The following is a 12,491-nucleotide window of genomic DNA, read 5'->3' as shown; positions in this document are numbered from 1 at the left end:
GGTATGGCTTTATAGCTTGTTTCCTAGCTAAAATTAAGTTAAGCCTGAGAATTCCCTTGGTGTTTTCTGTTTTATGGAGTGTTTCATGAAGATGATAATCTCACAGAAGTGTAATCTGTGGAGTGCAAGTCCAGGGAGTGCAGTGCATGCAAGTCCAGGGATTTGTACTTGGAGTAGAGCTAGCCTTATAGACAAATAGCTTGTACCATCTCAGTCATGGACTACTCTCCTTATTCTATTCCTGATGCACTGATTTGCAGCTTCCAAAGTAATAAAACAATATTCTTCTATGGTGGTTTTGGTTGGTTGGTTTGGTTCTATTTTCTCTTCACCTGCACTAAGCAAAATCAACAGCTTGGCTAGAGTGATACCTATGATGACTTTGGACTGACACTAAACTAGTGACAAAATCCAAGTTGTACATATATTACTTAGATCTTGTACTTTTTCTGCAGGCACAAGCAAACAGTAACTGCAGAAAGTTTCACTTCAGACATTTTGTATTCTGATCTTGCCAGATGATATTTGTCGGTGAACAGGTCTTCACTGTTTCTTTTCACTTTTGCATTTTATATGCTTCATTACCCCATTGTTGAAATATTTGGTACTGAAACAGCTGCACCTCTGGGAAAGAGCAACTGGTAGATTTCTCATTTGCTTCAGTATTCTTGGGGTGCTTCAAGAAGGGAGCACTGCACAGGAAGAAATGTACATGTACTCATGAAGGCATTAGTATTAATATAGTACTATCAGTTGATTGTGGGGCACAGCACCATTTATGCGTGTCAGGCAGGCTTTCAGGCAGTGCTGACCCCTTCCATTCCTTGGGTGTTTGTTGTTAGGTTTTAAATTTATTATTATTTTTTTTTTTTAACGCAGTTTCTTGTTTCATAGTGGTTGTTCGTAGGAGTAGAATTACCATGTCAGCCATCCAGCATTTGGCATGAGACACCAAGCTTGATAGCCCTGAACTTTTTCAAATACGTCAGTCTTGCAGTGATACTTGATACAGTTATATTTAGTCTTGATAAAATATGGTTTAGAACCCTCTTTTGGCTTCTCAGGCAACTTACATGTACCCCCCATACAGCTGGCTGAAGTTGTGGAGGTGAGGGCTGGGATGAAGATGAATGGATGGAATTTGTTAAGATAATTCAGTGTAGGAATGAGTTGGCTCTTGTTTTACATACCTAGAAAGAGTTTATATGAAATGAGGTTTGTTTTCCTTTTACTTAAAGAGATAAAAAACGGAATCTTTTGCTGCTCTTAGTAGGGGCTTCCTCACCATCCAGCAACTGTATATAGTAGGAACTGGTTAAAAGCATTTGTACACTGTGTGCAAATGTAGAGATACAGCTACTCCAGTAATAACAGCTAAACCTACCTCTTCTGGCCACGATCTCTCTTTGCAGTACATAAAGCCCAAGAAGAGCAGCTTAGAACTGAAGGAAGCATATAGCTTTGGGGGTACTGTGGCTGTGTGGTGGTTCCCCAGTGCTGCTTTTCTTCAGAGTACTGCTCTACCAGAAAGCTTTCCTGATCGTCCTCCTACATCTAGACATAAAATGTGAGAGAAGTTACATTTAAAGCATGTAAATCTGTTGGGGTTTATTTGTTGTTGTTTGTTTGTTTGTTTTTTTGCAGAAAGCCTCAGTACAAATACTACAGTAAAAATGGTATCAGCAAAAGAAAGTTGTAACCCATCAGGTTAAAGCTGTGGCAGACAGTCCAGCAAAAATGCAAATCTTTCTCTTGCTGAGGTTGTAAGGTTGAAATACAAGTTTCCAAGTTGGCAAACTTTATAGTAAAGTATATCATCTCATATTCCATAGTGATATGAAAAATAACTTCTTTTCCATTGAAAAAGAATTCTGAGCCATATCTAGCTTGCAGATAGCTTTTTAAGCTGTTCATTATAGTTCAGCTCTTGCCCTCTGTTAACTTGACTCCACTTCAGTGACTTTTTGGTAATGCATTCACTTTGGTGTTGTTTCAGCACCAAAATAAATTAGGAGAGTCCATATACAAAGCCAAAATTAACCATACTAGAGGAAAAGCAAATGCACAAAACATATCAGAGCCTATGCATGAGCACATAGTGTTACCAGTTTGTACTTTCTTAATCCTTGTGCTCTGTTTTTTGTGCAGAAAAGAATTTTGTTCCACGCCCTACCTTCCTCCTACTTTCCAGCTAATATTAAAAGCAGAAACAGCTTTATAAAGAAATTATGTTGCTGAGGTCATTGCTCTTAGAAGGTGCTCAGTAGCACTTCATGAAGTATGGTAAATGAAGTTGTTTAAAATATTGTTGAATACAAATCGCATAAAATCCTCACCATTTTTTTGTTTGTTTGTTTTGTTTTGGGTTTTGGTTTGTGTGGGTTTTTTTTTTGGTTTTTTTTTTTTTTTTTGCATACCATTGTGTTTCTGCTCTAATTTCTCCAGATTTAAAGATTAAAATATCTCCTTTAGCTACACACCCAGTCCTGTGCTCATTGAGAGCCCTTTAGTTCTTCTGTTCTGCTTCCATACCATCATCTGTTCCACAGGTCTTCTAAGTGTTGGTGTTTTCTCTCACCCAGGTACTGCTATGTGGATATTTGTTAGCAATGACTGATGTGGAATCTACATATGCAGACTTTATTGCTTCAGGAAGAACAGGTAGAAGAAATGCACTACACGACATACTTGTGTCCTCTCCAGGTGGGAACTCTAGTGAACTGGCCTTAAAGCTATCAGAGCTGGATATAAATAAAGCAGGTGAGTGCTTTTTGGTCTTTTAACATATGAATTAAAATTTCATAAGAAAAAAAGTCCTTCAGAAACTTTTTTTTTTTCCTGAAACTAGGATAAGCAGATATTGCCTGCAGTAAAAACACAGATTTCATGAAAGGGAAGGATACTTGTTTGCAAATGAGAAAGAACTTTCTGCAGTGAATGCTTGCTAGTTGAAGATGAATTTTTTTTATAGTAAAGTATTTATTAAGGACCCAGCTTATTCATAGTATCCTTTAAAAGAAATCTCTTCAATCTGTAGCTGGAAGGAGAGACCATATGTCTGCTTAAAAGTTTGTAGAGGTTTAGTTTTGTTTTCAGATACCAGAGGACAGAGAAATAATGATGCATTGTTTCTTTCATTTGAATCTTTGTTTCCACATGAGTCATCTCTTCCCCTTTCTGATGGTGCTTTCTCCTTCTTTCAAGGTGATTAGCACTAATGCAGTCCTAAACCTTACTCCTGCTGCTAATGCTATCCAAAATTTTAGCTGGTTTTGCACCTTCAAGTGAGTGAAAGGAGAGTCAGTGTATACAGTGAAGGGCCTTACATTAAATAAAAACAGTAACATGGTTTATATTAATTTTTTTTGGTCACTTAGGTGGGAATTAGTGAATTGATCTTAGTAATACTCAGAAGGCCTTTTTGGGTTTCAGGAAAGGAGATTTATGCTTATTTTAGTAGCAGAAGGAAACAGACGCAGCAAAAAGCGAACTGTTGATAAGCAGCTCTCCTCTTTTGTGAAAATATTTTTCTCAGAGCTAGGCAAGTGCTCAGAGAGACAATTTCTTCACTGGACAATCAGATCTGGCATACAAAATTGCAGTGGTTGTAGTGCTCTTTATTGACTTTCACAAACTAACTTAATCCTGAGTCACTGCTTCTGCCATTGCCACCTTTGGGCATAACTGGCTTTTGGAAGCACGCACTTCTAATTGCACAGGGCTGTTAATTTTTTTCCGTCAAAAAAGAATTATACTACATGAGCATGTGTGTAGGGGTCTATTTATTTTAAAGTGGGGATATGCCTAAAATGTTGGACAGGTATTTGAAATGCATCGTGCCAGCCTTCCTTCCTGCTTTGTTTCTTCAGTCTCAAATTTACACTGATCTTGTCTGATCCGTCTATTTAGAAAATATACATGATTCCTACCTTTCAGTTAGCTGTTGGAGTGCTTCTAAGCTAGAACTATGTTCTTTTGTGAACTATAAAAAGAGCGTGACTTTGTACTTGTAATATACGTCAGTGTGCATTTTGCACATGCAGTTAACGCTGTAGCAGTGAAAATGGTTTAAATAACCATTCTCCTAAATGTTAATACATAATTCAGGGGTATACAGAGTTGCTTATAAAATTTCCTTAGGTGGTAGACATACAGAAATGGTAGCATACTTCTTTGGGCATGCAGTTTGAATTAGATACAATGAAAATATACTTATTATTAGTTCACTGTGGTGCTGGACAAAAACCTCCAAACCAAAAATACTGGAATATATACTGCATTATCATTCCTATGAGTATTACAGTGTTATCATATCCTGTCTTTCCAAACTGAAGAAAAGATAAAAAAAATATTTTGCATCCCCAGTTTCAGTGTAGAATATGCTGGTGCTCACAGGATGTAGATTTGCAGCATAAATAGAGGTTAAGAGAAATGCAAATGTTTAGGAGTTACATCTTATTTCTTTGAAGGTTATTTATTCTAAGTAATGCCTAGTTATACAAACACATACACCAAGTTTGTGCTTTTTTTCTTTTTTTTCTTATTACAAAACCATATGCATCTTGCAAAAATGCAAGTACAACTCCTTTTTACAGCATAGAGTAACAGCAAAGTAGGATGATGCTAATGAAGCAAAAAAAGAGTAAAATTATTATCAAATATATGTAAATTAAGCTATCCAAGCATACTTAGTACATTCATTTTGAAAAGCATGTAGACACACTTCTCGCAAAGAACAGGAGCAGCTTTGAACAGCAATAGATGGTGAAGCCTTCTTCCATGACAACAGATTTTCTCTCATGCCCGACTTGATACCTGAAGTGAGTGCTGGTTAATCCCCTCATTGATGAGCCAATTACACATAACCAAGAGTTGACTGCATAATCATGTGTAATATGTGTAGTGACTGTATAATAGTCCTTTCAAAACTACAGTTACAGTCTTTTTTGTCCATAGTAAGTTAACAACTTTCTAATATTCTTAGCTACCAAAACATATTCAGAGCATATCTAGCATATCAAAACGTATCTACCAAAACATATCTACCAAAGAATGTACTTCAGTGCAGGAATGAGAAGGAAGCTTCCTTGTGAGAGTTGCGTCCAACTATCTACAAAAATGAAGATAGTGCAGATGTAAAAGTAATCACAGAATCACAGAATTATAGGGGTTGGAAGGGACCTCCAGGGATCATCATGTCCAACCCCCTGCCAAAGCAGGTTCCCTCCACCAGGTCGCACAGGTAGGCATCCAGGCAGGTTATACAGCACTGGAATGGAGGACTGACTGTAGAAGTTTGTCATTAAAAATTATTTTGGATCATGATAGAAATGTTTAAGATGTAACCACTGTGACCACTAACAGAACCTGAAGAGCCTGTAGTATTCTAAGAGGAATAAGTTAAAAGCTGGATATTGGCAAAACTAATAGCTTTTGCTGGCTTAGCTACTGTATTATGGCTTCAAGGATCGTTTTTTATTGAATACTACCTAATTGAATCAAAACACTACGTAAAAATTGCAACTCTTTCTTTTAACAGCTTATAGCAATCATGTTGCAGAAGGAATAGCTCCAGAGTATGCTTAGACAAGTTTTGAATTTTCTCAGAACCTAGGCAAAAAATTATTTCCATAAATGTGTTGGAAGGCTTTTGGTAGGGGAAGTCTGTCAGCAGAGGAACAAGTTTGTAGTACCACAAAAGTGTATTATAGATTAAGCAGATGTAGGCTCATGAGTTTTTCAGTGAGTTTATGAGAGCTCACTTCTGAGCTTTTCTTCACTGAAGAAGTAGTATATTAGAACCTTAATGCTCATTCTCAGTATTCTTGTGCACTACATTTAATGTTTAGATAAAAAAATGTCTGGGGTGAATTTTCTCAGATTTGCAAATAAATACAAATATTTTTCTCATGAGTTTTGTCTTTTTTTAACAAAGAATCCTGTTGTTTTTTTTTAATTGTCAGTATGGATAGTGGCAAAAAGGGAAAAAAAAAGAAACAAAAATGAAATTACACTCGTCTGTTCTTACACAGTATCAGAACAAATGTTGAAAGCTTTGTAGAAAATGCTCACACAACTCAGGCAAAAGGGATTTCTGTAGAGTAGGAAGTAACAGCCTATAGATGAACTAGAATCCTTTGTGATGTGGGAAATAAACGTGAAAAATAAGGAGTGTTTTCTGAGAAGGTGGATTGCAAAGCAAATTCTTACTTTTAACTCAGTCTGTAGCAAACAGCAAACATTTTGAGGGTAATCAGCTTTCCATACAACTTTTCATCAGGTTGAATTTCATAATTATCAAAATTCTGAGGCATTTTTTCAGCAGAAATACAGTCCATGCACAAAACACAGCTATCAAACTGAGTACTTTGCAGTGTTCTTCACAGTGCAAAGATTTTTTTTTTTCCATTACTACTATGCTATTTCTCCTATGTAGAAAAGAGAAGGTATTTACAGTGTTTATCTCCATATACAGAAATAAGGCTACAGATGTACAGTGTGGTTTAAAATGAGGTAACAATAAATATCTGCCTTGAGAATTCTGCCTTTATTTTAATGACTTTAAATAGTGGGGTGATCTACAAAATAAGGTATAGACTTAAAACTAGTTCAACTTCTTTGCATCTTAGGCTTTAGAATTCTTCTCTTAATTACTGCCAGTCTAAAACAAATGATTCAGAATCCTTACAAGATACAAGGTATGTCCTATGTCCTAACATTATTTCTCTACATAATTACACCAGCATTCAGGGACTTGTTTCTTATTAGGACTTAGCTTTTAATCATCTGAACGTGTTAGGTCTTTAATCATTAGGCAGAAGATAGGAAGCAATATAATGCTTTGCATATAGGTGCTTAAAGACCATTATCAAGGCACCTCTTAGCTTTCTTTAGACAGGCTTTGAGGTGTCTGCTCACTGTGTCATTGTAAGATGCCTTCTATTCTTCAAATGGTTTTGTGGTTTGCAGTGAGACAGCTGGGCTGACAGCCTTGGGACATGGCACTGAAAATGAATGCAAAGAATGAATACAGCTTTAACAAACTACTGCATCTATTGAAGCTGCACCTCTTTTTATTAATCTCTGTTCAGAATTGGTGTGATGAGGTTTTTCTTATCTATTGTCATAGTATCAACAGTAAATTGTCAAAAAAGCACAATTATTTTTAACTTTTGTCATTTATAACTATTTCAGGTGTGTATTTGAAATGATAGTGGCTTATGCAGCAAGGAATTTGTTGCTGATGGTCCTTTGAGATGCAGTCTTGCTGTTTTAGCAATTAAAGGTGTTATATGTAATGCAAGATATGTGTTCCATTTCAGTTTCTTTTTACTTTGTTCTTGTGATTAGTGGAAGAAGAGTTAGGGTTCTACAAGCAAGACTTTTTTGGTCTAAGATAGATCACTCATTCTTTGTTGTATCTTACAGAAGGAGAAGGAGATGCACAACGAAATCCAAGTGAGCAAACCGGGGAGGCCCAAGGGGAGGCAGCAAAGCAAGAAAGCTGACATCTGACTTTGACCGACTGGAGCAGCTGCTGGATGTTTTCAGACTACAAGAGCATGCTGGAACAAATTTGTTTCCATGAGCAAGCTGGTGGAAAGGAAAGTGCATGTGTCTTCACTGCTGGAACCCACTCAACGCAATGCTAAAAATGAGGGTACAAGCTGTGGCAGAAGACAGAATTTTCTCTACCTCTGTCATTAGCAATGGTTGAACATGTAATGTTTTGTGGGATAGTGTCATCAGATGGATCCCTTCGTAATGACTACTTGATGGGAACACTTCTAGAAAGTAGAACAAACAGGTTAATCTTGTAGCAAATGGCCTTTGAAACATTAGAGGATCTAATTGTGTATCTTAAGCAAAGGCTTGTGTGATCCTCAGAGTTTAAAGTTCTCTGGCCAAAGTGTTCACCCATTAAAAGAACTGTAAAGAAAGCACTGTTTTTAGAACTTGCATCTGTTTTACAGCTCTGTTACTTACAATGGTTTTTGTATTGTACAACTTAGATGCTCTACACTGCCCCTTCTCAACTGCTTATGAAGAATATTTCTGTTACTGTGAATTTTTCTACCACGCGTTTTGAAAGGGCTGGTTTTTTGCATAATGTGGTGATGTGCACATGATAGTTTTAAAACGTCAACTGCTAAATTGGTTATGCCTAAACCTAAATGACTCAGAAACACTCTAATTTGTTACTAGATGAGCCTTCAAAACGATTCATTAATGTGAATACTTTGGCGTGTTTTGTGTCCTTGGTACATTTTTGCCACTTGCCTGTAGTTAGTTGCATATCAGAGACTCAAAGTGAATCTTTGATGTTGTTCTTTCCCATTTTCTAATTTTTCTCCCCATTTCTTAATCTTTCTCCAAGCTATTTTTTTAAAATGTTAGTCCAAGTATTTTATCGTTACGGTAGTTTTAAGAATACATTTATTACCTTTTATGGGTTAAAATTCAAACAAATTCCATGGTGCTAGAGATTTGTCTGGTTCACATTGTTAAAGATGGGTCTTGTTTACACATGGGAAAATAACTGGCATAGGTAATTGCCAATTATCTATCTAGAGTGATTTTCAGATTGCGGGATAGTCCAAGTAGTGGAGCATGAAGTGGATCCAACCAGGAGAAATATTTTATTTCATTTAGACCTTGGCTTTGCCTCAGTTGATCAGGCCATTGAGTTTACACAGCCAGTAGCATGTTTATGATGCACTGGGCACAGCCAAATGCTAAAAGCTGCTGCAGCAGCCTTTTGGCCCAACCTGTGGAAACAGAAGTGAGAGAGCTGTAATCTAGCACCCAAAATACTGGATTTTTTGCATTTCAGCTATTCCAAAATGGCAGTCCAAGCTGAACATTCATTGAAGTACTGGGATAGCTTTTCCATAACCTATTCTGCAGTAGCTGTGTTGATTGGCTTCCTTCCCACATCAGCCCCAGTAGACAAGGCCGTACATGAGGCCAAACAATGCAGGATAGGGCAGTTACACCTCAGTGTGATTAAGGTAAGGACAATGACTGACTAGTAAACCATGGCAATCACATAAGCACTAATCACAAAGTGGAAAGATCTTTTCTTAATGGGAGGTGATGTCACTTTCTTTATATATATTATATATATTATATATATTTTTGTGTTGTTGTTGGTTTCAAATGTTACGCACTTTTTAATGTTTGTAAACTTTTACTAATGAATGGTGTGATTGCTTCCTGAATATATTAATCATCAGTTAACAAAACATATTTGTGGCCACAGCTGTTTGTTTCTGCCGTATGTATCATAGTGTTTGTCACATGAAATCTTTTTGTGACGTGTGTGAACAAAAAAAAAAAAAACAAAAAAAAAACAACAACAAAAAAAGAAAAAGAAAAAAAAACCCTAAACAAATCAAAAAAAAACCACCACCACTTCTGATCAGTATTATGAGCTCATTCATTAATGTTAATAAAAAAACAGCCAGCAGTATGCTTGTGGTTCATCAGTGTAATATAAACTCTCACCTTTTCTTATTTGAAAGTTGAATGCCTTGCTGTCTTATTAGCTGTCAAATGCTTTATCTTCTTGGTAACAGAAGTTGTCCATTTGCTTTGAAAATACTGTTACCTTGAAACTAATTATTTATTAATTTGTTTATCTTGATGTTCCTGAATTGGGTATTCAATTGAGCAAAGAAACTGGTTGCCCTTTTGTCATAAGTGACAAGTTAGCACCAATTTAGCACTAACTCCAGAAGGAAATAAGATTCTGGGGATTTATATAGTGTTACTTTATTGATGATCCATGAAACTCCATCGATAAATTGTCACGGGAAAACGTAATAATAGAATAAGTAATGCAGTATATTAAAGTGTTGGCTTTTTCCTTATTTTACTTCACTGCTTTTTTTTTAATTATTATTTCAGTGCATTTTCCTTCTTCCAAAGTCTTCTCTGTTATGGGACAAAATAATTTCAGCCATTCCTCTTTATTTTCTATCTCTTTCTTCCTTCTATTTCTCATTTTCCTTTGTTTCTAAAGCAAACATGGAGGCCTTCAATGCGTTCGGATACATCTTTCTTTGATGGAAAATGGCACAGAAAATTTTAGTAGAGTAAAAGGCTGTTTGTGTTCTTTATCCCCAAAAGTATAAGTGCTTACTTTTTTACTTGAACTCTGATGGCTCTCTTTACTCATTCTTGTTGTTGTTATTGCTTTTTTCCTGTGGCACCTGTAAGCATCCTGTGAACCTGTAAGTTTCATGTGAACCAGCTTAAATGTAAAGCAAATACAAACAGCAATATAAAAAGATTAATCACCCTGATAGCTATATACTTCAGCACCATGAGCTTCAAAAAGCTTTTATTGTAAGATACCAGCAAGCACAAACAATGATTTCATCAAGCTATCGTTTTAACCAAAAGTTTACCATGAAAACAATTGCTTAATTGTTTTCATAACTTTTGTCATGTTGGTGCCCCCGCCGCAGTGTTAGTGTGTGCGTGGGAAAAAGCGTAAGTTGGTATGAGTGGCAGGTCCTGGCGAGTTAGGTTTCATACGCATAGCTGATGGAATTTTCTGGTGTCTCAAAGAAGGAAGTGACAACTGAAGTGGTTAAGCTGGAAAGTCACTGCATGTATGGCTTCCTCAGCAAAACAGTGAAGATTTCCAGGTGTGCTTTATGTTTATATGCAATGTTTCAGAAACATCTGTGATGTTTTCACAAAGCAAAGACTGAGAGCTGCTGCTGAAACTGAGCACAGTAATACAAGTTGAACTTTGTCTAAGTTTGTCTTGCCTCAGCAGTAGTCTCATGCTAAACTGCTGTGTGTCTGTGCCCTGACCTGTGTCTTTGTTCTGTTTGTTGCATTTGGATATTTTTCTATTCTTTGCTTCCCTCAAGTAAAACAATATCCTAGAAGTCAATGGACACAGAGTACTGTATTGGATTTTCTGTATATTTAACTTAGAGTCTTGTAGTAGAGTGTTTCTCTTCATCTTCTTGATCAAAGCACAAAGTTCCTAACATAAGATAGAAGCAAAAGAGCCAAAAAGGAAATGTGAAGTCAAGAAGGCCAACAATATTAGGAGGATATTACTTCTTAAAAGTAAGGCATGTGAAGAAGCAGAAAATAGCTTCCTTCATCATAAGACAGGCAGTCAGTATGTGCTGATCTCCAGCTAAAAGGAAGAAATTACTCAACTTGGGGTGATACTTTGACATCAGAAACAACTCCAGATATTCAACAGTGCTCCAGAAGATTACATAAATCTGTAGCTCACACCACTGAGACGAATGAAAATCATCAGGTTCTAATGAAAGAGAATGAGATAATATATGGTGGCCTCTGAAAGGCAGAAACTATTAACAGCTAGGAAAATTGTAGAAATCAAGGTAGTAGCAGGAACCTTCTCACTGTTCTCTGCAGCCTCGTGGGCTGACCTTTCTTGCTTTCTTGTCGTGATTAAAAATACTATATGGAATGCCAGAGAATGCCTAAGAACAGGAGTGTTTAATGTGGATGTTTGGTGCATGTCATTTATGTTACATATTGTTAATATCTTGCAGAGAATAAATAATAATCAAATGCAGTGATCTGGTCAAATAGGTTAATAGGGTACTGAATCAATTCCTAAGTATATGGAACTAGACTAAGAAGTCTAGTTAACAAGAGTGAACTCTTAAAAGCAGAGAGTAAAGCTAAGCATAAATGCTTAATAAGTGCTGCAATTAAGCAGCATCTTGGGCTTCTGAAATTAGCAGAGCACCATGCTGTACCCTCTTACGCTGACACTTTCATTATGGGTTGGATCTGCTTAGTTTTTCAGATAGAGGCAGGAAAGATGTGTCAACTCACGACGTATATATACAAATGATCACTTGGTGTTTTCAGGCATTATGCTTGTAAGCTGATGTAAAGTAAAAAGACTGATACTGGTAATGTCTAGCTTACAAGTCCTTAAGTAAATGCACTGATGCAGACTGGCATCAGAATACATGCTCAATCCTATTGGCCATTAAGAAATTCTCCATGAGTGTTGTCTAACAGTTACTAGCCTGACACAGACCTGACCAAGGCAGAAACTTGAGTGCTCCCAAAATGTCTGAGGTGCAAATGAGTACAAAAATTCCCTCTACGTTCTTTAACTGGCAGGCAGATGATGACAGTATTTTGTATCTGTTAAATAATAAAACTATTGAATGCATGGTTAAACAGGTAATGCTTAATTCTACTTCTGTGAGAAAGAAAAAATTTCATCTTGAAAAATCAATCACAATTTGTTAGGAAAGAGGGGAAAAAAAAAGAAAAAAAGAGGAAATTAAAAAAAAAAAATCAGCTGTAATTTATAGGAAATAGTGGCATATAATCTGAGAGATGGAAGTGAGATATTGGCTGGGAGGTCAGATCTTGAGCAGCTCTGCAAACCGGTGTTGGGATTAAAGCTACTTGTCATTCCATCAGCACTAGTGTGACTTGAATAATGCAGGTTTGCAGGTAAGCTGATC

At 36.6% G+C, this 12,491-nt stretch overlaps 1 protein-coding gene across 2 annotated transcripts in view; it reads left to right on the top strand.

The window, feature by feature from the left end:
* Positions 1-9,856, top strand: part of PKIA (cAMP-dependent protein kinase inhibitor alpha) — a 38,329-nt gene extending 28,473 nt beyond the window's left edge. For both annotated transcript variants that reach the window (XM_042839950.1, XM_042839949.1), the window contains exons 2-3: positions 2,583-2,760; positions 7,429-9,856. In XM_042839950.1, coding sequence (XP_042695884.1) covers positions 2,610-2,760; positions 7,429-7,508 — 231 coding nt within the window. In that variant the 5' untranslated portion in view covers positions 2,583-2,609 and the 3' untranslated portion in view covers positions 7,509-9,856. The remainder of the gene's footprint in view (positions 1-2,582; positions 2,761-7,428) is intronic.
* The last annotated feature ends 2,635 nt before the right edge of the window (positions 9,857-12,491 follow it).

The sequence above is a fragment of the Centrocercus urophasianus genome, unplaced genomic scaffold, assembly GCF_019232065.1.
Source record: "Centrocercus urophasianus isolate 14NV4802_14NV808 unplaced genomic scaffold, USGS_Curo_1.0 seq_11, whole genome shotgun sequence".
Classification (NCBI taxonomy): domain Eukaryota; kingdom Metazoa; phylum Chordata; class Aves; order Galliformes; family Phasianidae; genus Centrocercus; species Centrocercus urophasianus.
The sequence above is the reverse complement of the archived record's forward strand: the minus strand, read 5'-3'. Positions and strand labels throughout refer to the sequence as shown.